The sequence below is a fragment of the Macrotis lagotis genome, chromosome 3 (genome assembly GCF_037893015.1).
Source record: "Macrotis lagotis isolate mMagLag1 chromosome 3, bilby.v1.9.chrom.fasta, whole genome shotgun sequence".
Classification (NCBI taxonomy): Eukaryota; Metazoa; Chordata; class Mammalia; order Peramelemorphia; family Peramelidae; genus Macrotis; species Macrotis lagotis.
This window is the reverse complement of record NC_133660.1, coordinates 17692434-17714813: the sequence shown is the minus strand read 5'-3', so window position 1 is coordinate 17714813 and position 22380 is coordinate 17692434. Positions and strand designations below refer to the sequence as shown.

The window sequence follows — 22380 nt, the reverse complement described above, 5'->3', positions numbered from 1 at the left end:
CTGTTTCCTCCTCAATAGCTCCCAAGGTGGATGTCCCCTCTCCCCTCCAAGGTCTGCTACCCTAATTCAGACCCTTTACTGCCAAGATCTGACCAGGTCACTCTCCTGCTTAACACACTTCAGTGGCTTCTGTTGGTTCCATCAGAATCTCGATGCCATTGATTTAGATGTTGATTGATTGAATGATCAGCCCTAACTTCTGTCCTAATTGCCAAGCTCCCATAGGTGTCTTAAATGGGACACAGCTCAAATGAAACTTATTCTCTTTCCCCCAAACCCAGATTCCCTTACCACCACCTCCTTGAACTCTGCACTATCTCTTACCCTCCATATCCAAGCTATTGCCAAGACTTGTTGCTTTTCCCTTTGCAACATCTCCCAAATATGCCTCCTTTACACATTTGACATTGCCCTCTCCCCCAAGACTTCATCCCCTTCTCTCTGGACTAGTGCAAAGCACATGGGGGTGGGGGAGTGGGATCTACCTGTCTCAAGTCTCTCCTCTCTCCAGTCCATCCTCCATTCAGTCAAAGGAATTTTCCTAAAGCCCAGGTGACCATGTCGCCCCTTCCCTTGTCACTTCGTAACTTCAGTGGCTCTCTCTGACTTCCAGGGTCTAATAGCTTTGAAGTCCCTCATCACCTGCCCACTCCTTCCTCTCCGGTCTTATGCTTCAGCCCCCAACTCATCCTCTTTCATTCAGAATCCCTGTTTTCTGGATGTTCATGAATCCCACCCTCCCACTCTTTCAAGTGGGCATTGTCTCTGGCTGTCCACCATGCCCAGATCCCTCCGCTGCTCTGACCACTGACCTCCCTCTTAAGTCCCAACTCAAATACCACCTACTCCTGGAAGCCTTCCCCCATTCCATTCTGTTTATGTGGTCTGTAGGTGGTTGTCCTAGTTGTTGTCTGCTCCCTTAGACAGGGAGTGTGTGTGTGTGTGTGTATATATATATATATATATACATATATATATATATATATGTATATATATATATATATACACATATATATACACATATATCAATATAGCAAATGCTTCAGGAATGGCCATTGGCTACCTGACTGCCTTGAGATCAACTACAAACTTTGAAGGCCCTTCACAGCAGAGCCTCAACTTCTCATCCAAGCCTCAGGCATCACTCACCTTCCTTCACCTCCCATCTCCATGCCTAGATTGCCCTCTGGTTAGCTTTGCTTCATACAGATGTTTCTCTTTCTTCCCTTCTTTCTCCAGTTTAAAAGACTTTTCCCACTTGACAGAAAGAGGCCCCTTCCGGGTACTGACCTGTTTTGATAATGTATCCTCTCAGTGAGGAGGTTTCTGAGTTGGTCCCAGTTACCTGAAAGGGAAAATTCTGGAGAAACTCAGGGAGGTGAGGCTACCAGCCCAGGGTCTACCAGGTTAGCAGGACTTCAGATGGAATAGTATGTGGGGAGCCCTTCTAGCCCATCCTGAGACTCACCAACAGGTCGCTAATAGGTGGGAGATACCTGGTGGAGTGGCCCTGGCCATGATTCCAATGAAGGCTTTGCCACTCTGATTTGCCAATAACACAAGGCTGGGAAGGATGATGAGCATTGGATGTGGGAAGTAAGATCCCCAAAGACTCAACTTTTAGGGTTTTGGATCAAATCTAATAAGATGAAATTTGATAGAGATAAATATAAAACCCTCCTTCAGAATGGGGGAGGATATGGCCAGGGGAAGTGCATTGGGGAAGCATTCAGCATAAAGCAGCCACAAGGAGACCAGGGCAGGGATTGGGGCCACTTGCTGACCTCTCCCTCAGTCAACTCTGTTTGAAGACCAAGGCTCTTCATTTTTGGGTAGAATGCTGACAGCTGGGTCAGTGTCTGGAGACAGAGGGTGACCAGTTTGGGAAGGGGTCTCAAGACTAGGCAATCATAGAGTCAGTTAAAGGGAGATGGGAGGATGCGGCTGTCATCTTTTAATGTCCTGTGGAAGAGAAATTAACTCTGTTCTACTTGGTAGAACCAAGAGTCAATGGAGGTTTGGGATATTACAGAGAGAGGCAGTTACAGGAAAATACTTTTCTACCTCTCAGGGCTGGCTCCCCAGCACAAAAGGGGCTACCTGGAGAGATGAAGGGTCCCCTTCCTTTGGAGGGTTTCAAGAGGCCTCAGGACCAGTTGTTGATTTGTTTCAGCTGAATTGAGTTACTCTGGTCTCTAAATGAGATCCCATGTTTCTGGGTCTGATGGATTGCTGTCCAAGGGCCAACCTACCTGAACTGAGAGTGCTTTGTCACCAGAGTGTGTTGAGTGGTGGCTTCGGGGCTGCCTCTGAAGAGGTGGAGGCTGCCATCCCCTCCTCATGGCATCCTGGAGCCTTGGAAGATGGAAGACAGTGAACTGTGTGGACTCCAAAAATTGAGTTGTTATGAGCAGGTGTCTTCAATCTGGGTTTCTCCAAATCCCTAGATGTGGGTGCTTCTGGGCTCTGCTAGGATGAGGAAGTGGTGGGAAACCTCTCTTGGGACCCTTCAGCTGGTTAAAGTCATTGCTGCCTTCAAAGCTATTTTCTTTGGGTTTTTTTGCAAGGCAATGGGGTTGAGTGACTTGCCCAAGGTCACACAGCTAGGTAGTTATTAAGTGTCTGAGGCCGGATTGAACTCAGATCCTCCTGACCCCAGGGATGGTGCTCTATCCATTAGCTGTCCTGCTTCAGAGCTATTGAACTTCACCCTTCTAAAGATGCTCTTTGAGTCTTGGTTGACTGTCTAAGAGAGCCCTCTTTGGCTGTTGGAGAGTCTTGAGGAGAGGCTGGCCCAGCTCAGGAAGACCTTGCACCTGAGGAAAGTGATGACATTTTGTCTTTCCTGGGCAGGATGGGAGGCTCTGTCATGTAGGGGTCCTGGCCTGCCCTTGTGAGGGAGACCTTGTGTGGAAGGGAAGTTTAAGCAGTTATATGAAGGAGAGAGGGATTGCCATCATTTGGTAGCCATCTGGATTATAGGGACTCAGAATGGCTCTAAATATGAAAATCTCCCCATCCCTCCTCAGCATTTACTGCATCCAAGACCCGACACCTAGCCCTCCCTCTTGTGCCTGTAGTGGACAAGGCCTTTGCCTCATTGCCTTCCCATTCCATCCTGGGAGTGGGAAGCGTTGGTGGATATAGTGCAGCTGGCCCAGGCTGAACCTGCATGGGGAACCCAGAGCATCCGAGCATGTTGAGTCCGGCTCCTTCATTTGACAGATGAGGAAGTTGAGTCACAGATAATGAAGTGACTGGCCTGTTTCTCCTAATTAGTAAATGATTGATCCAGGATTTGTCTTTTCTGCCCAGAAGCTCGAGGTGTTCATGTTGAACATTCAGATGGATTCAGTGTGATGTTCGGACTGTTCGTTCAGATGGGGCAGCAACTGTCAGGGGCAGGAGAGGGCAGTGGCTCCATTCTTCATTTCAAGTCATGAGACAGTTTGGTTAGTTTCTGGCCAAACTGAAGAACTGCTCTGGTTTCTTGGTCCTGCCCTAGAATGTTAAGGATTAAACTGATCCTCCCTTTGAAGAGGAGGGTGGCTGCCAGATGGTTTGGGATCCACTCCAGCTCCTAGCAGCCCTGCCCATTCTGTGTTGGTGGTCCACCCCGTCACCATCTTGGGGGGCTAGTGGAGTCGTCACTGAAGGAGACTCTTCCCTTGCCCTAAGTCAGCACCTGGCACCTAGCCCCAGAGACTCCCAGTTTGGGACCAAGGGCAGCGAAGCAGCTTTTCCCACATCAGCTCTTACCATTGTCTCCTAGGATTGGGAGGTGAAGGAAGCCTTCAATATCAACTTGTTATGCCTTGTCCTAATGGTCTAGTTTCTTGGGGGGGGGGACTGAGGCTGGGAGAGACTCAAGGATTTCTCCAAGGGTTCAGAGGTAGTTAGGGACAGGATCTGAACCCAGACTCCTGCTTTCAGTCACATTTTTGTCTTTGGATTTTTCCTTTTAACCCCCCCCCCCCCCCAAGATTCTATTAACTGAACTATGTGTTTATCTCTCAGTTGTCCTCTGCTAGGAAACAAAGGAGGCTGACCCACTTAGGGGAATTAACCCTTTTCTGTTTTCCCACAGGCTTCCACCCTGAAAGTGCTCCCAGGAGCAGGCAGAGATGGGTCAAAGCAAGACTCCTTGGTCCTGAGTAAGATACCTGTTTCCAAAATGAGAGTCTGGCCTTCAGTTTCCTGTCGACGACGAAGCACCGAGTCCTGGAACTTCCGGCCTGAGCGAGCTTTGTCCCCACAGAGAACCAAGCGTGTGTCCAACTCTGGTAAGAATCAGCAGTCAGTCTGGGCAGCTGGAGCCAACCACAATAGACTGGCGCTGCCCAGTGCTGTCCAATGGAGCTTCCCTGAGTGATGGGAGATGGTTCTGTTTGTAGTCTCAGCTGTTCTTCTGGTAGACCTGAAAATGCCAGCCAAGTTCTTTTGCTATTTTGGGATCTTGCCCATCTCTCTCCACCAATGCAGCTTCTGTTGCTCCTTATCTTAGTGGGAGAACCAAGAGGATAAATAAAACTAGGGTCCAGGCTCTCTTAGCCAATATGTGGCAGGAGGACTTGAACTTGGCTTCTCCTGGCTTCAAGGCCGGCCCTTATCTGTGTTTCCATACAGTCTCTCAAAAACAAAGGCCTAGGGGCAGCTAGATGGCACAGTGAATGGAGGACCAGCCCTGGAGTCAGGAGGACCTGAGTTCAAATGTGACCTCAGACACTTAATAATTACCTAGCTGTGTGGCCTTGGGCAAGTCACTTAACCCCATTGCCTTGTAAAAAAAAAAAACCCTAAAAAACGCCCCCCAGAGGCCTAGGTCTGCTGGTCTGACCCAGTTCTTGGCTGTGCAGAGATATTTTCTGGGATATGGCCCTTCCAGACAGCCCTTTGGGAGCCTGGGAAGACTCAGACTTAGAATCCTAAGGTCTTAAACTGAGAGTCTCTGGGGCAGGTCTTGGGGGCTCCCTGCTTGGACCTGCCTCCCTTCTATGCTGCTTTTGTATTAAAAGTTCAAGTAAGGAATGGACAGAGTGATTACAGAATGGGAGGTGGGCATGCTGGGGGCTATGCCGGCACCCAGCCTGACCCCCATTCCTCCCCATTTCATAGAAATGGTAACTGAATCTCAAAGACAGGGAGAGAGGGATTAAAGGAAAGGACTTTGGCGTCTCTTCGGCTATTTTCAGCTGAGAATGCTGGCAAGAGTCTTTCAGGGTGGCAGGAGAGGGCAGTGACTCCACTCACGAGGGTGTCAGGGAACTTGACTGGTGTTATTCCTTCTCAAGGTCGCTAGCTCTCAAGGTGGAGGAAGAAAGCCAACCCCAACCCAGAGACCTTTTCCTTCTCTCCACCTCATATTTATAGTTAAATGAAAGCTTCTGTTGGACTGGGTTTAGCTTTCTCCTGTAGCAAGGTGAAGAGGTCACCATCCTCATCTGTAGGAGACCCTTTGGCTTCTTGTTGACCTATTAATTTAGTCATTTGAATCAGAGTTCCAGGGTAATCCAGGGTGATAGTTGACTGTTCCTCATGAATAACTACACTCATTAACATCTCTTTTATTAATTAATGAACTAATCTAGAGTCCCTGCTCCAGTTAATTATATATTATTTAATAAACTAACAGAAAAAAAAATTCCTCTTTTTCCCTAAGCAGGAAGCACATCTATGGCAAAGTCCCTCATCTCCTATAATTAGTTTAACATTAAAGCCACTGGCTATTGAATTTATTGGCAATGCAATCAATTGTAACACAAATACATAAACTATCTACATTGTTTTAGTTACAAATATTAATTAAAGCTGGCATTACCTCTAGTCACTGCAAAGTGACTTCATCTTCCAATTCACTCAATACTAATCTTACTAGCGGTGTGACCTTGGGCAAGTCACTTCACCCTGACTGCCTCGATCCAGGGTCATTTTCCGTCATCCTGATTCATAGCTGGTCACTGGAGTCAGATGGCTCTGGAGGAGAAAGGGAGCCCAGTTCCCTTTCACTCAGATCCAATTCTTGTGCTTGTCATGGCATCACCTCCCTGATGTTGTGGTCTTCTCCAGAAATGAAGGACCAAAAAACCCCCAGTAAACACTTTTTCCAAAAATCTTTTTTTACAAGATAACATTGTTCAGGGGCAGTTAGGTGGCACAGTGGATAGAGCCCCGACCCTGGAGTCAGGAGGACCTGGGTTCAAATCTGACCTCAGACACTTCATAATTACTTAGCTGTGTGACTTTGGACAAGTCACTTAACCCCATTGCCTTAAAAAAAGATAACATTGTTAGCAAAGAATATCCCTCCTCCTCCTCTTCTTCATCTTTTTTGTTTTTTTGCAAGGCACTGGGCTTAAGTGACTTGCCCAAGGTCACACAACTAGGTAATTATGAAGTGTCTGAGGTCAATTTTGAATCCTGGTCCTCCTGACTCCAGGGCTGGTGCTCTATCCGCTGGATTATCTAGCTGTTCCCCTTCATCTTAAAAAAAATTTTTTTATTTATTTAAGGCAATGAGATTAAGTGACTTACCCAAGGTCATACAGCTAGTGAATTATTGAGTGTTGAGGCTGGATTTGAACTCTGGTCCTCTTGATTCCAGGGCCGGTGCTCTGTCTACTGTGCCACCTAGCTGCCCCCCCCCCCCATCCTCTTTAAGCTAAAAACTTTATGTGAACACTTGAGGCTGGAGCGGGGGCCACCTGCATATTGGCCTGGGAGGGAGGAGGCCTAGATTGTGGAACCAGCCCCGCCAGCCATTTGCTCTCTGCTTCCATTCTCTTCCTCCAGAAAGTGGCAGATTGGGCTGGGTGGGCTCCAAGGCTCCTTCCCAGACAATGGTCCTGTGTTTGAATTGATTTGCCTCAATTGCTGAGATGAGAGTCACTGACTCTCTGGAAGGTTCCTGGAGACCCTTGTGGGAGACCCAACACACAATCAGAGGGTTTGAAGGAGTGGGGTGATCTCCTATGGATACGTTTCCACCCAAATTCACTTGGCCCGTGACCTCAGGACATTCAGTGGCCAACATCACACAGGGCCTTGGGGAAGGAGCCATGCTTGGGAAGATCTGGGCTCCTGGAGGGGAGCTTGGAGACCCTTGAGCCCAAACCCTTTGTCTTACAGAGGAGGAAGCTGAGTCTTGGGGAGGTTCAGTGACTCCCCTAGCTTGTGTCAAATCTGCTTGTCTGGGTGAGGAGACAGAAAAGACCTTTTCCCTTCCCTTGCCTCAATGACCTCAATATAAACCTTTTGGGGTTTAGAAAGCAGCTTCCAGTGGACCCTTAGATTCTCCCTTCTGAACATTACTGACACTTTGGGATGGATGTGGCTATACTATATTTCTTAGAAGCTCATCCATAAGGTACAGTGGACAGAGTGCCAGGCTTGAAGTCAGGAGGACTTGAGTGTAAATCCTGACACTTATTAGCTGTGTGACCCTGGGCAAGTCGCTTAACCCCCCCCCCCCAAAAAAAAAAATAAAGCTCTTCTACAGGGCAGCTAGAATGAAGAATGGGAGGCCTGGGGAAGGCAGAGGCTGGTCACTAAAGAGTTAAGAAGGCAGAGGTCGCCAAGTGTCCAGTGGACCTATGGATCGCATTGTTTGGAGGGAAATAGAAACCAAATGTGCCTTGCTGGGGGCCTACCCCTTCCCCTCTTCCTTCTCTCCTTCCCCCCTTCCCCCTTCCACCTCCCTCCTCCAGGTAGCTCCAAGGGAGGCAGCAGGCATTCAGCTTTTAGCTTACCATCGTCCTTCCTACGACTGAGTAGGACCACTGCCTCAGTGGCTCAGCCCCTGGCACAGGGACTGGCTTCTCTATCCAGAGTAGAGCCCGGGGATGGACACGTTCGAAGGCAGGCTTGTGTCGCGTCTTTGGTGCCTATAAACACCTTCAGGGTCCTTGTACTTGCCTCTTGTTCTGTAGAAGTGTGGCGTGTGAGTGTGAGCTTGTGTGAGCATGAGTGTGTGTGTGTGTGTGTGTGTGTGTGTGTGTGTGTGTGTGTATGTAGGCCTCTGCCAGAAGAGGAGTGACTCCCGTGAGTCTCTCTCAGAGTCAGAGTGAGTGGCAGTATAGACTAGTGGATGGGGCTTTGGCCTTCCATCTACGAGGACCCGAATTCAAATCCAACCTTGGACAATGTGACGCTGGACAAGTCATATAACCCTTCTCTGCCTATCTTTCCTCATCCGAATAATGGAGAGGGGGTTTGAACTCGGTGGTGTCCAGGGCTCCCAGGAGGGTGATCCCTGCTCCTCTTGCCCAGTTCCAGGAAGGATGGTGAGGGGTGGTTCATGTCTTCACTGCTTTCCTTCCGAACTGGGCACTTCAGGGAGGCTTGGCCTGGCCTGCTGTATGGGTTCAGCTTGTGACTTGTAGGGACCAGTAATGATATTTGTGGGTCCCAATCAGTTGGCCGAATAGCAACTAGATGCTGGACCTGGAGGAGAAAGGCCCGAGTTCAAATGCAGCCTCAGACACTCACCAGCTGTATGACCCTGGACAAGTCACTTCTCCGTCTACCTCAGTTTCCTTCACTGCAAAATGGGGCTGACAAGGATCAAATGATATGTGTGCATATATATATATATATAATGAGAGATTTGCGAACCTTCAGGTACTTTATATGCCAGCTAATAATTATTGACATTATTAGTAAAGAAGAGTGGTCACCGTGGTCTCACAAAGTCCGGTACCTGGGAGGTGCTCACAGAGGGCAGAACTCCCCTTAAACAGAGGGGAGCAAGGGATGAGGATGAGCATCCATGAAGCGCCTCTGGTGTTCAGGTGTTCAGGAAGTTTACAGATAGGGTCCATTTTCTAGTCCCACCAGCCCTGCAATGTAGGCAAGACCTGCTCTCCCCATTTTAGAGTTGATGAAACTGAGGCAGAAATAAAAATGAACCCCAAGTTACCCAGCTTGTACGTGACTGAGGTTGGACTTGAACTCAGACCTTTCAGTCTCCAGATCCAATGCTCTCTCTGTTCTACCACCTAAGGAATTCATCCAGTGAGTGTGGAGGCCTCGTGGAGTGGGTGGCATGGAGCTGGGTTTATGGGATAGTCCCAACCCAGCAGAAGCAGGGGGTCAGCCAAGGGCTAGGTGGGTCCTCCAAGGCAGGCTCTGGCACCCCCCCCCCATTCCAGGGGACTGAGACCCTTCAGATAGGAGACTTCCATGGCAACATGGCCCTGAATGTCCCATGGAGGAGTTTGACCTTGCCTTGGGAGACAAGAGGAGAGTGGGAGCTGCGGTCAGGGAGTGTCCTAGAAAGATTTTGGTGCCATCCCAGAGTTAGACTATTTGGTATTTCCCTGTGTAAGGTGGATGCACCCTCAGAGTATGGCTGATCTGGCTTGGGGCTCTCAGGCCCTGCTTGGACCCCGCAGCCAGGGTCCAGAGGTTGGGGCTGAGTGTGCTGGAGATTGTCAGACAGAAGCGAGTGGGCACACCATGGAGGCTGTCGAGCTGCTTGGGGCATGGTGGGAAATGTGGAGCACGGTGAAGTCCTGAGGAACAAGAAGAGGCATTGGTTGGGCCATGAAGTCCCCCACTGCCTTGGGCTGTGAGGGGAGATGAAGGAACATCTGCTCCTGAGACAGAGAGCTCTGCCATTGACTCCCCATGCAGCCTGGGGAGAGTTGCTTCCCTTTCCATTTTCTAGGAGACCCTCTACCTTCAGGTCTTGACTGGGCACTGGCAGGAGCACCATCCCAGTATAGTGCTGAGACTAGACCCTCCCTCTAGGGTCTAGTCTAAGTATCCTGACCTGGTGGCCTGGCTGGGGAGGAAGCTTTGGGGCTAGTCCTGGCTTAGGATGGTGGGTATCCCCAGGAAGGTATGAGCAATGCCTTGGTTGTCCTCACTGTGCCCACCATCTCTGTAGATTCATTTCTGTAGTAAACATAGGGTTGTAGAAAATGTGTTAACCTGACCACATCAGTGAAACTTAGGACCTAGAGTAGACGGCAACACTCGGAACTCTGGGTTCCGAGGCAGGAAGACCTGGTTTCAAATGTGACTCTAGGTACTAGCAGTGTGCTTCCGGGCAAGTCTCTTTTTCCTGTTTGCCTCAGTTTCCTTCTGTAAGTGAGCTGGAGAAGGCAATGCTAAACTTTCCAGTCTCTTTGCAAGAAAACCCAAAATGGCATCAAAAGGTTCAACGTAACTGTTGCCCAGAATGGTATCCTTTCCCAAACCCTGAGCTGTGTGTGGTTTCCATCGTCTTGGGGTTTCTGAAGTGTTCTCCCATGGGCCCTGGACCAGGGCTGCCTCCCCTGCATGGGAGTGCGCCGGCAGAGTTCAGGGGCAGGGCTTGGAGGGGGGATGTAGGATGATTGGCCCAGAGAGCAGAGTTAGCATTAGGAGGAGAGAGGGCTTGGGCAGGGTCCAGGTTCAGCATCAGGGCATGTTGCTGAGCAGAGAGAAATCCACTGGAGGCAGCCTTCCAAGGGAGCCCCATGGGAGAGAGCAGAGATAAAGAGGCAAAGTGTGGGCTGGGTTAGAGTGGGGAGGATGGACTGAACGTGGATGGAGGGAGCAACGCCCAAGATAGCCTGCAGGTCTCCAAGAGCCAGCCCTCTCGCTACCTCGGCCCCAGAGCACACGGGGAGGAGATGGGGGACCACCTGGCCATTTCTTCCCTTTGTCTGCCCCTGCACCGAGACGCCGTCTCCATCTACTCCTGTGAGTGACGCCATATTGTGTCTTAATTAAATGCTTTGCTTAGGGTTTGAGCCGAGCATGATCAGGCTGTGGGAGCCTGCCTGGTGGGGGCTCGGGACTCAATTGGCATCAGTGTGGATCATATACACAGCCGCAGACCTGAGATATGAGCTGGAATTTCCTACCTTAGGGAGGGGCAGCTGTGTGTCATCATAGTAGACTCCTGAATTCTTTGGGGAGAGCTGTCTCTATCTTAAATATGTGGAAAACTCCTGAGACACTCTCACTTTCTCTCCCCCAGGCTGTTCCTACATCATCCCAAGCCTACCTGCCTTCCCTGGCCTTTCCCTGAAAAATTTTGAAGGCAGAAACCAAGCCCATGATGTTGCGAACAAACTCTGTTTGTGTGTGTGTGTGTGTGTGTGTGTGTAAAAGCACTCAGAGACTTAGTTCTTGGAATGGATGAATCATTAAATTTTAATGTAGAAAACAAGGGAGGGGCATTCAGGAGTGGTTTAGTTCTTGGCTTGAACTTCTAAGCCCAGTAACCATTGCCCAACTCCCTTTTAAGCCCCATAATATATAAGCCCCTTGCTCCAATAGTAAGGCCATTGTTAACTTAATTAATATTTCTGACTAATTATTAAGATATTTTATTCTTAATTTCTTCTTTCCTCTGAAAAAAAAAACCCCAAAGAATAAAATGGATTTGGAAATACTGATGACCATGTTTATAAAAATAGAAATTTAATATAAACATAATAGTTGGCATAAAACATAAATATGAAATACCTATTCCTGAACCAGTAAGGTTTTTCTTTTCTTTGGATTATATTTTGTAAAACCTTACATAAATATGGGATCGTGTCATTAAAGAATTTAGAACTGGAAAGGAGCTTTGGAAATCATCTTGTACAACCTTCCCATTTTACAGCTGGGGATAGAGAGGCTTAGAGAAGGATCAGTGACACTTCCAAGTTAAAAAACTAAAGGCGGGGGCAGCTAGGTGGCGCAGTGGATAGAGCAGCAGCCCTGGAGTCAGGAACACCTGAGTTCAAATCCGACCTCAGACACTTAATAACGACCCAGCTGTGTGGCCTTGGGCAAGCCACTTAACCCCATTGCCTTGCAAAAAAAAAAAAACCCTAAAAAAACCAAACAAACAACTAAAGGTGACAGAGCCTCCATTTGACCTCAGCCCTTTGATTGTGAATCCAGGGCTCTTTCCATAGACTGGTAGAATTGGAGAATCTCAGGGATGGTGGAGATGTGGGGACAGAGGTGGGGAGGAGGTGGAGACAAGGGAGTTGTCGGGGAGATGGGGAGGGAGAGTATCAACAAATTCAACATGAATAGAAATCTAAGTTTTCATCCATTTGAAAACACCTGTCAGCTCGTAAGCATTTGTGGGTAAAAAGAGGCCCCCAGATCCCATACGTGCACTCAAATTACCAATGCATCTTGAGCGTAGGACAGCCTTCCAGGCAGGAGACACAAGATGTGTGTCAGCTCACCTCCTCCTTTCAAAAAGAGACCTCACCTGGGGCTTCTCTCTGGACAACTTTCTGGTATTCTGGTTAAATCTTTTTATTTCCAAAAAAGGAATGACCATGCCTCCTCATGATTTAGACTCCCAAGTGCCTGAACCAGATTAAAATGAAATTGGGAAATATAAATATAAAACTGTAACAAAATAGATCGTATTATATTTTAAAACAGTCAGTATGTGGCCTATCCTTTGTACAGGTCTGTGACCCCCTTCCCCTGCTATATAAAGAACTGTGTGGATCATTCTCTTTTTTCTCCAGGATTTTGTATGTAAGGAAATGAACTTGGATTTGTGAATTCTCTAACTTGGCAACTTTTGAATTTAGGGCTGGGTGGGCATGATTGTTTCTGTAAGAAATCTTCCCAAGTGGTGGTTGCTATCATCTCTTGCTCAATGGAACTTCTGCCTCAGATGAGGAAATGGCAGAAAAGGAGGCGGCAATGCTCTGGGGGTCCAGAACTCCCCTCTGAGGTCACCCGAACACTGTTCAGTTATGTCTTTCTGCTGCCCATCACTGTTAATGAATCACCTTCTTTTTACCCCAGTCACAGGGCCCCACACTTGCCCTCCAGATGGTCTTCCAGAAAGTTGAAAGGAAGGCCCACTGGGAGAAACCACCAATCAATGAGACCTCTTTGGGAAGACTGTGATTAGCTGGGTCAGTCTGTGGTTTTGTGGGGGTGGTCTTTGCCATTGTTGGCCTTCATTTCTGAGATCACCTCAGTGTGTGGTCCGTGTTAGCTAATGTCCATGACCCTCCAGTGTGAGAGGTAGAGTAGGTGGATTCAGTGGGAGGGAAGCTTCACTCTTCTCTGAGGAGAGGACTTGGGTGCCCCCCTAAGCTTGGTTGCCCAAGGCCCAGGGAAGTGGGGGAAGTCATGGATGGTGAACTGGGAATTAGCCTGTATTCTGGCAGATCCAAACACCAGGGCATTGGTTCATAGATCTTCAGTGCATGCAAAGACAAGGTGATGAATGCGTCTCTGAGGCAGCTCCCTGACTTGTCCAGCCATGCCAACTCTGTCAAGGTAGCTCTGCCCTCCCAGCCCTACCTAACAGGTTGGAGAAAAAGGCTGATGATTCATGAAGAAGGTGTTTAAATAACTGTCACTTGGGTAGCTATACCTGCCAGAAAACATTGAAAGAGATTCTGCATATGATGGAGTAGATTAGGTGAGAAGTAAGGAAGATGAAAATCTCCTCCTTGGCCAGGGTCAAAGTATGTATGGGACGGGGTAGAATGGGACTGAAGGAGGCTCTGCTGCCACTGTTGACCTCGAGTTCCCACCATGTGCTGACCCCAACCCAGTCTAGTGGGGGAGTTGACTGAGCTCCTCTACAGTATTGTGAAAGGAGGTGGTGGGAAGAGGAGTCTGTGGGCAGTCCAGGAGGAAGGAGAAGGGAAGGAGCCAGGGAAAGGGCCTTCTAGGGAGTCACAAAAGGCCAAGAAACCAGGGAGGATGGGAGGACTCAGGCCTAAATGAGGTTGGGTCTGGCCCTGGAAGGGGAACGGTGAGGCAGCCTGCATTCTCCATCTTGGTCTGGCCTGTAAACAAAACAGGGAGGGGGACTGACTGGATGGAACGTGTATGTAGATACACACCTATCTGTGATAGATACAGACTCCCATTTTAGGGGCTGAAAGATAGGGCAGGGCAGTTGACAATCTTCTCTGGATGCCATCATCCATGGGAGCCAGTGTTGGAAAACCCTGGCTAATTTCTGTACTGCTGAGTCTCAGGATCGCCCCTTGAAACAGGAGGTTGCTTGCTTGTTGGAGACAGCCTCCCCACGATGTGGGTTCAGATTAGGAAGTTGTGGGAGTGGAGCAGACCTTCTGCCCTCCTTTTTTCCATTATAGAGGTTCAATAGAGCTGCCATTAACTGGTTTGGGGGCTTTTAGCTGATTTCTTGGTAGATTATTGACAACATCCCCTCTTGAAAAACTGTATATCTCTGATGCCCAGAAGTCACATTAAAAATTGACTGATCAATCACCTTTGCCTCTGGCTCTGCCCCCCTCCTCCAGGCCTCTCCTTCCTTTGTCTTCTCATCCCTCCAGCCCCCCACACATAGCAAAGTGAGGAGCCAATTCCTGAGAGGAGGGAATAGATGAAGATTATAGAGTCACTCTAGGAGGCATGCTCATGATGAAGGCTTGGGAAAATGGAGTCAGAGTCCAGTATGGCCCAAGGTGAGGAGTGGGGATCGAGGGAGCTGGGACACTATGGTCAAGGAAGACTCTGGCCCAGATGGAGGGGGAAGTTTTCACATGAAATTCCACCCAGCCCAGTGAGCAGGTAGCCCAGGTTAGTGGCAGGCTGGAGGAAGTATTACAGGCCAGGTGGTTGACTACTGATGGTCTTGTGCCCCCTTGTGGTGGGTCCGGTCCCACCCAGCAGTGGCAGCTACTCACCCCTAGTCCTGGCTGCAGGTTGGGAGGCTGCTGCTTGATTGTGTCAACTCAAGATGAAGGCTTTAAGAACTGGCAGCAGGAGGGAGAGGAAATGAAGGCTTGGTAATTGGAGAAAAAGCTAAAAAATCCGTTAAAACCTAACAATATTTGTGGGTAGCAATGTTAGTCTTGTTCTTAGAACTGGAAGAGGCTACTGGGACCCCACATTTGACAATGGAGGAAACTGAGGCTCAGGGATAATTTTTAGAAGTCTCAAGGACCCAATCTTGCAGTTTGCAAGATAGCAGTGCAAGGTGTGCTGTGCTCACAGGGCCCTAGCCTCATAATCTGTGTCCCATCTGCCCTGGTCCTTCATTGCTCTCCCAGTCTTCCTCTCCAAATGTGACCCAAAGCAAGCTCAGGATTTGAGCATCACATGGTCAGAACCTGGATCAGCTCATTTAGCCCTTGGACTTCCAGGCCTGGCTAGACAACCTTCTGAAAGTCACTCCTCCTCTGGGGGGCCTCAGTTCCCCCCTCTGTAAAATGGGGGACTTGTTCTAAATGGCAATACTAGCTGTAGACTCCTGTGAGCTCAGTACCTGTGTACCGCCTTCCTGGAAGTTACAGTTGGTTTGGGAAACGTTTTTAATGTTCTCTAGGTGATGGGCATTCTTGTTTTTCTGACCTTCATAGACATTTTATTTAAGAGAAAATGCCTCCAATTTCTAAGATGCTCCCAGAATATTTGCCTTTCAGTAGGAGTAGCTAACTTTGATTCCAAGATCATCATGCATCCTTCTGGAACCTGCTGGAAGGCTATTGGGGAGTCTGCCCCAGTGTGGCATCCCCTGGGGAAGGAAGCTTTCAAGGATCCTGGGGTTTGGACAGGAAGATTTGTATCGCCTTCCTACACTCTAGGAGAGCTTTCCAGGTGGGGGCATCACCAAGACCAGGAGGACTGAAGGAAGAACTTGTATCTTTAGGCTAATCTTCACCATCTCCATCAAGGGTCATCACTCCCTCGGCACACTGTGAAATGACCCAACATCTCCCCACTCCCCAATGCCCACCCACACCCTCACAGACACACACGCACATTACCCACACACACATAAAATGGGACTCCTTGAAAGTCAGTCACTGTGTTAGAGGTGAGATTAGAAGACCAGTTCTTCCAACTTGAAGCCTGGCTCTCCAGCCTCCTTGCTGGCTGCCTTGAGATGACTGATGTGCTTCCTTAAGAAGCATTTCTTTAGTTTTAGTTTTAACAAGTACCCACCACCACCAAAAACAAAATCTCTGAGCCTATGCCAAATAGGATAAAAATTAGATGTGAACCCATGACTTAAGTTTAATGTGCTTAAAAAAATTGTCTTCTAATCTACCCTGCTTGCCCTTCCCTCTGAACTTCTTTCTATTCCACTCTGTGAATTTTTTGAAGTTGTTTGAACGACCCTCTTTTATGGCTTTCTTTTTTGGCAGCACCAAAAACCATTCATTTCTTATGACTTCTTAATACCCATTACATTTATCAATCAGTAAATATTTATCAACTTCCTATGAGCTAGGCACTGTGCAAAATAATAGGGAGACAAAGAAAGACCAAAGACAACCAGTTTATCCATTATCCAGTATATGGATCCCCTAAGTTTCCAATTCTTTGCTACTAAAATAATCCCCAAAACTGCTATCAATGTTTTTGTACTTGTGAGTCTTTGTTTTTGATCTGTTTGGGGAACATAGGCTTACTAATAATCAAAATGACTAGTCCAATTCACAATTCCACCAACTATGTACCAGTGTAGTTGGTTTCCAGCAGCCCCTCCTGCAAACATCACTTTTCTTTTTTGTCAGCTCTACTAATCTCAGAAGCATGAAATGGCATCTCAGAATTATTTAATATGTGTATTTTTAGTTAATGGTGATTTGGAACTCCTTTTTATGCAACTGTTGATGACCAGGATTTCTTTCTTTGAGAACTAGTTACCTGTTCATTCTCTTTGACTATTGATTCATTGGGGGATGGCTGTTATGCTAATAAAGGGCATCCCAAAAGCACATTAAGCTTGAAAATGCACAAAGACTTTTGGGACATTCTATTTTATAACAGGCCTTCATCAGAGAAGCCTTCTACAAAGAATTTTCCCAGTTAATCATTCATTACTGATCTTCAATTTTTTATGTAAAACCAGTTCAATTTTATGTAATCAAAATTACCCATTAGATCTTCTGTAATCCTCTTTGTTTCTGATTTGGTCAGTAACTCTTCCCATAGCCACTGCAGCAAAAAAGTATTTTATCTCCTGTTCTTTTCTATCTAGGCCACGTGGCCATTGGAAGCTTATTGTAACATATGGTGTGAAGCTTGGCCTTTATCTACTTTCTGCCACATTGTTTCCCAATAGTTTTTGAATAGTGAATCCTAATAGCTAACATCTTGGGTTGATCCAACCCTGAGCTATTATTTTGTCATTTGTTTTCTCTATTTTTTGCACCTAATCTGTTCTACTGATGAACTTTTCAATTTTTTAGTCAATATCAAATAAGGTTGATTACTGTTTTTTTCATATAATTTTGAGATGTTATTACTAGATTCCCATTCTTGTCATTTTCTTTTATTACTTTGTTCGAAAACCTTGATCCTTTGCTTCTGAAGATGTTTTCATGTCTTTTCCTAAGTTTAAAGAAATTCACTGATTGGCATGGCACTGAAGAGATAAAATAATTTTGGTGTTATTGTCATTTTTATTATTTTGTCACAGCCCAACCATGTGCAATTAATATCACTCTATTTAATTACCTTTATCTATTTTTGAAGTGTTTTATAGTCATTTAGATTTCCTGTTTATGGCTCAAGAGGTAGATTCCCAAGAATTTTATACATTGTTGTTTTGAGCCAAGTTTCTTTTCCATCTCTTGCTGTTGGTTGTTTCTGGTAATACTTAGGCTGGTGATTTGTGTGGATTTATCTTATATCCTTCTCATTTGCTGAAGCTGTCATTTCAAGTGATATTTTATTGAGCAGCTAGGTGGTGGCATGGATAGAGTATTGGCCTGGAGTCAGGGAGACAAGAGTTCAAATGTAGTCTCAGCCACTTATAACCTGTGATCAAGTCACTTGACCTTGTTTGCCTCAGTTTCCTCATCTATAAAATGACCTGGAGAAGGAAATGGCAAATCACTTTAGCATCTCTGCCAAGAAAATCCCAAATGAAGTCATGAAGAGTTAGATGCAACTGAAAAACAACTGGACTGAATATTTTGTTTAACTCTGTGGGGTTTAAGACCATCCAATCATCTACAGAATGAAATACTTGTGTTTCCTCTTTGCCTTTGTTATTCTCAAAATTTATCTGTCTTAATAGCTAACATTTTGCACTATGTTAATTGATGATGTAATAATGATGAGCCCTCTGGTTTATGGTTCTTGCTTTTAGTTAGAGATTATGTGGTTAAAAAAATTAAAATTAAAAAAAGGGAATGTTCGTGTGGGCCTGTTCTTGTAATTTTTAAATAACAGAAATGGGGATTGTGTGTTGTCCAAAGCTTTTTCTGCATTGATTTCCTTGTGCATCTGTTGTGTTACCTGCCCCCCCACATTCTTTTCTTAAGTATTTTGAAAGAATCATGTGACTTTGATTGTATTATTAATACAATCCATTATGTTCATATTTTTCTTTTTCTTTTCTTTTTTCTTTTTTTCTTTTGGTTTACAAGGCAATGGGGTTAAGTGGCTTACCCAAGGTCACCCAGCTAGGTAATTATTAAGTGTCTGAGGCTAGATTTGAACTCAGATCTTTTTGACTCCAGGACTGGTGCTACATCCATTGTGCCACCCCTTTATAGTTTTCTTAATTGTGAACTGACTTTGCATTCCTGTATGAATCAGTCCTGTGTGGGGAAACAAAGATGGAAATGAAATTGTTCTTTGTGGAGGGGAAGCTGGGAAGGTGGGAGAGACAAAAGGTACACAAGAAGGGAAAGGCTTTGTTCATCCTGGGACACCTGATCTGTGGTTGAAGGAGACGAGGGATCCTCCCAGGGTAACAGTCTAGACAGGCTCCAGACTGGATGCTTGAGGAGGAGCGGAAGCTTGAAAAAGATTCCCATCCATTTGGGGAAAGTCTGCTGATTGGATTGCATTCATGCAATCCCCGAAGAGATCCTCTTTGAATGAACAGCTCCTAGCATGATCATAGAACTGGGCGTTGCCCGTTGTCCAAAGCTTTCTCTTTTTCTTTCTCATTTGTACGGTACCTCCCATTCCTTCCATAAGGTAAAGTAATTTGAAAGAATCATGTGACTTTGCTTGTATTATTATTAATATGATCCATTATTGTTCATGGTTTTCCTAATAGTGACCTGACTTTGCATTTCTGGTGTGAATCGATGCAGTGTGGGGAAATGAAGGGGGAATGAAACATTTCTGCCATTTCTGTCTCTTAGAGCTTTGGGGGGACGTGTACATAGAAAGCAGCTAATAAATGCAGGTTGAGTTGAATCAGACTGAACATCCCCCCCCTCTTTCCCTCGGAGCCAGTAGTAGTCACTGAATTTGAACTGGAGACTCCTGAAGCTGTGTGTGGCTTTGTATTCAAGAGGTACATTAGGTGGTGAAAGGGGAACTCTAGAAGGGGTTAAAATGGAACGTCATGAAGTCTGTGTCTTTGAAGATACTTCCCCTGGGGTGTAGTCGAATCTGGAATGATATGATACAAGATAAGCTGTAGGATGAATCTGTGTGTGTGTGTGTGTGTGTGTGTGTGTGTGTGTGTGTGTGTGTGAAACACAAGTCCTTGGTAGGCTAAGACACCTTGATGTGTGGGGCTCCGCTGGTGGGTGGTACCTCTGGCCCCCTCCCAGGCCCCCCAGGCTACATTGGGTGGAGGCAGATGGGTATTCCACCATGAGGAACCAAGTGTGGGGAGCCGGTCTATTCCATGAAGAAGTGGACAGGCCTGTGGAGTTTGCCATTGCCTTTCCCTGCCACTGCTGGAGCTCCAAAGGAGGGTGGAAGATGCTTTGTGTGTTTGGCGGCGGCTGGCACCAAAGGGCTCTCCTGCTTAGCCCTCAGAGCTGCGGGCAGTGGAGCTGTCCTGTGGAGGCAGGCTCAGCATCCCCATCCTCAGCATCCTCAGCATCCCCAGCATCCTCCTCAGCATCCCCAGCATCCTCGGCATCCCCATGGTCTGCCTCCTCACGGTTTGATCGAGCATACCTTGGAGCGGGCTGACAGCTGTGCCCCCCTCCTCCTCCTCCTCCTAATTCACTCAGAGCCAGCAGGAGGGGTGGGAGCGAGGGAACATGGCTGCAGCTCGTAGGGCTTGAGCTAGCTCTGAGCTTTTTTAAATGAGCGGACCCGGAGGATTTCGCAGCTGCACAGAAACGGAGCTTTCTTCCCGGGTCTTCATCAATTCCACCCTGAGTCCTCCGGCCGAGCCCCAGAGACCCTATGATCTCACCCTCCTGACCTTGCTGCTGGTGGGCTCCTACAGCCTTTGTCTGGCGCCTTTGTTAGCCGCCTTTTCGGGGAGAAGAAGTAGGTCGCGGGCTTCGCCTTTGATTTTCCATTTGTCCTGTGTCGTCCTGTGTCGTCCTGTGTCGTCCTGGTTTCTAAGAGTGGTGGTCCTTGGTGTGGGCCAGGGCAGGGTTCAGGGGACCCATGGGGTCCTGGGAAGTTTGAGATCCGGGCAGGGGCCTTGGGGAAGGTCTTGAGTCTGGGGATCGGGCAGTCTGTGAAATTCAGCCCTAAACCTGGACTGCCCCCCAAGAGTCCAGATGGACTTTAAATCCTTAGGAAACAGAGATGGGAAAATAAATAAGTTCTGGGTGAAATGATGTGGGGGGGGGGAGAGAAGAGGGATTACTGAGGGAAATAAGTTTGCTTTCTGTGGGTGTGTGTCTGAGAGAAAGAGAGAGAGCGAGAGAGACTGAGCCCAAGACCCCAGGTTAGGCTATTTCCTCTCATGCAAGGATGATGAAGGAGGAGATTAGGGCATTTCTACCCCCTCCAAGGAAGGTCATGCTGCTGGCAAATTCCCTCTGTTTCTGGAGGGGTTCCAAGGACCCCGAGTAGAGGAAGAGCTGGGGGCTTTGAGCCGAGTCAGTTCATTCCTTTGTTGTGTGGGCCACTTTGCCGCCCAGGTCAGGATGAGTGAGGCAGCTGACTAATTTGGAAGCCAGGAGTCCTGGTCCTGGGGAGCCTAGATGCCCCTCAGGGGAGGCCTGTGAGCTCTAGGGGCATGGAGAGGGCCAGGCAGTGCAACTGGGGAGGGGCTTGGGGGCCTGGATTACATTTCCCTTGCTTTGGCCCTGGATGGTGCTGATATCTATTCATGGGTGTGTAATGGTTAAAAAACCGAGTAAGGTTGCCTCCGAACAGAAGAGATGGACCTGAGGCTGGCCCTGAGAAGCCCCAGGGGGAGGCTAGAGAGGAATTCCATTTCCTGTGTGTTTGTGTGTGTGTGTGTGTGTGTGTGTGTGTGTGTGTGTGTGTGTGCGCGCGCGCGCGAGCACTTGCTTGGGAATCAGATAAATTTTCTCAGTGTTCCTCAGAGCCTCTGGGGACTTTTGGAAACCGAAGCATTCTTGGCCCCTCTTTTAGTCCTTGGTCGCACAACAAGAAATACATCTGCTTACAGATTTCCTGTCTCTTCAATAAGATGCTTTTCAAGTATTTAATCCCCCAAAATGTGCTGCTAGGTCATCTGGGGTCACAGTCACGGTTTAGGAAAAGGATCTGGAAGTTCTCAAGGGACAGTGAGGAATGCTGCTAGCAGCCAAGTATGATTTTTAAGGTGTCTTTGGACATCCCCGGCCACCCTGTGAGGAAGGTGCCGGGGGCACTGTGGGCCCTCTTTTACAGATGGGGTGCCTCAGATTCTGAAAGTCCTGTGGTCAGGAAGCACTGGCACCAGTTCCTGGTGGAATCTCCAGCATCTCAGAGAATAGCCTTGCCAGGGTTCCTTGGCCCCCAGCAAACCAGGCAGCTTGTGCCTGGGAGCCAATTTCCCCAATTCTTTCTCTGTCTGATTCCTTTTTTAAGGTACACTCAGCATCTGAAGTGCATTTGAACTCAAGGCCTTGCTGTCTGTAGGCTCAGTGTGCTAACCACCGCACTACCCAGTTGACTTTAAAGAAAATGATCCCTCTGGATCTAGGAGGGACCTGGGAGGTCATAAGGGTGGTAAAGAGACTTGTTCAAAGTTTCCCGGCTAGTCTGGAAGTTAAAGATGGGATTTGAACCCAGGTCCTGGGACTGCAGAACCAGGGCAGTTTCCTGCTCTTCTCTCTTGTTCCATGATCATGCCTTATGTCCATCCCTAGCCCCTGAGGAGAGCCCTTGTCTCATCTGCCAGGCTCCCCTGCCAGCCTGCCCTTGATGCTGAGCTCTACCTTCTGTTTCCCTGCTTCATCATTGTCAACACTTCCTTCTTCTTTTTTTTTTTTAAGGTTTTTGCAAGGCAAATGGGGTTAAGTGGCTTGCCCAAGGCCACACAGCTAGGTAATTATTAAGTGTCTGAGACCGGATTTGAACCCAGGTACTCCTGACTCCAGGGCTGGTGCTTTATCCACTGTGCCACCTAGCTGCCCCTAACACTTCCTTCTTAATGCCTCAATTTGTGACTCCTAACTCAGGGGCAGCCCCCCCCCAATAAAGGACTTGGGGCCTAAGTAAAATTGACCCCTCAGAAAGAAGACATTGGGCTTTTCTCCCATGTGGACTTGTTGGCCCCACATTCCTGGGGGACGTTTTTGTAAAACTGAT

General features: G+C 47.6%; 1 protein-coding gene across 7 annotated transcripts in view; it reads left to right on the top strand.

The window, feature by feature from the left end:
* MTUS1 (microtubule associated scaffold protein 1) overlaps positions 1-22380 on the top strand; it is a 126123-nt gene that overhangs the window by 47001 nt on the left and 56742 nt on the right. For 6 of the 7 annotated variants that reach the window (XM_074228195.1, XM_074228193.1, XM_074228198.1 and 3 more), the window contains one exon: positions 4088-4283. In XM_074228195.1, the coding sequence (XP_074084296.1) occupies positions 4088-4283 (196 nt within the window). Of the gene's footprint in view, positions 1-4087; positions 4284-10506; positions 10687-22380 lie in introns of those variants that run through there. The other variant, XM_074228200.1, reaches the window with a different exon arrangement.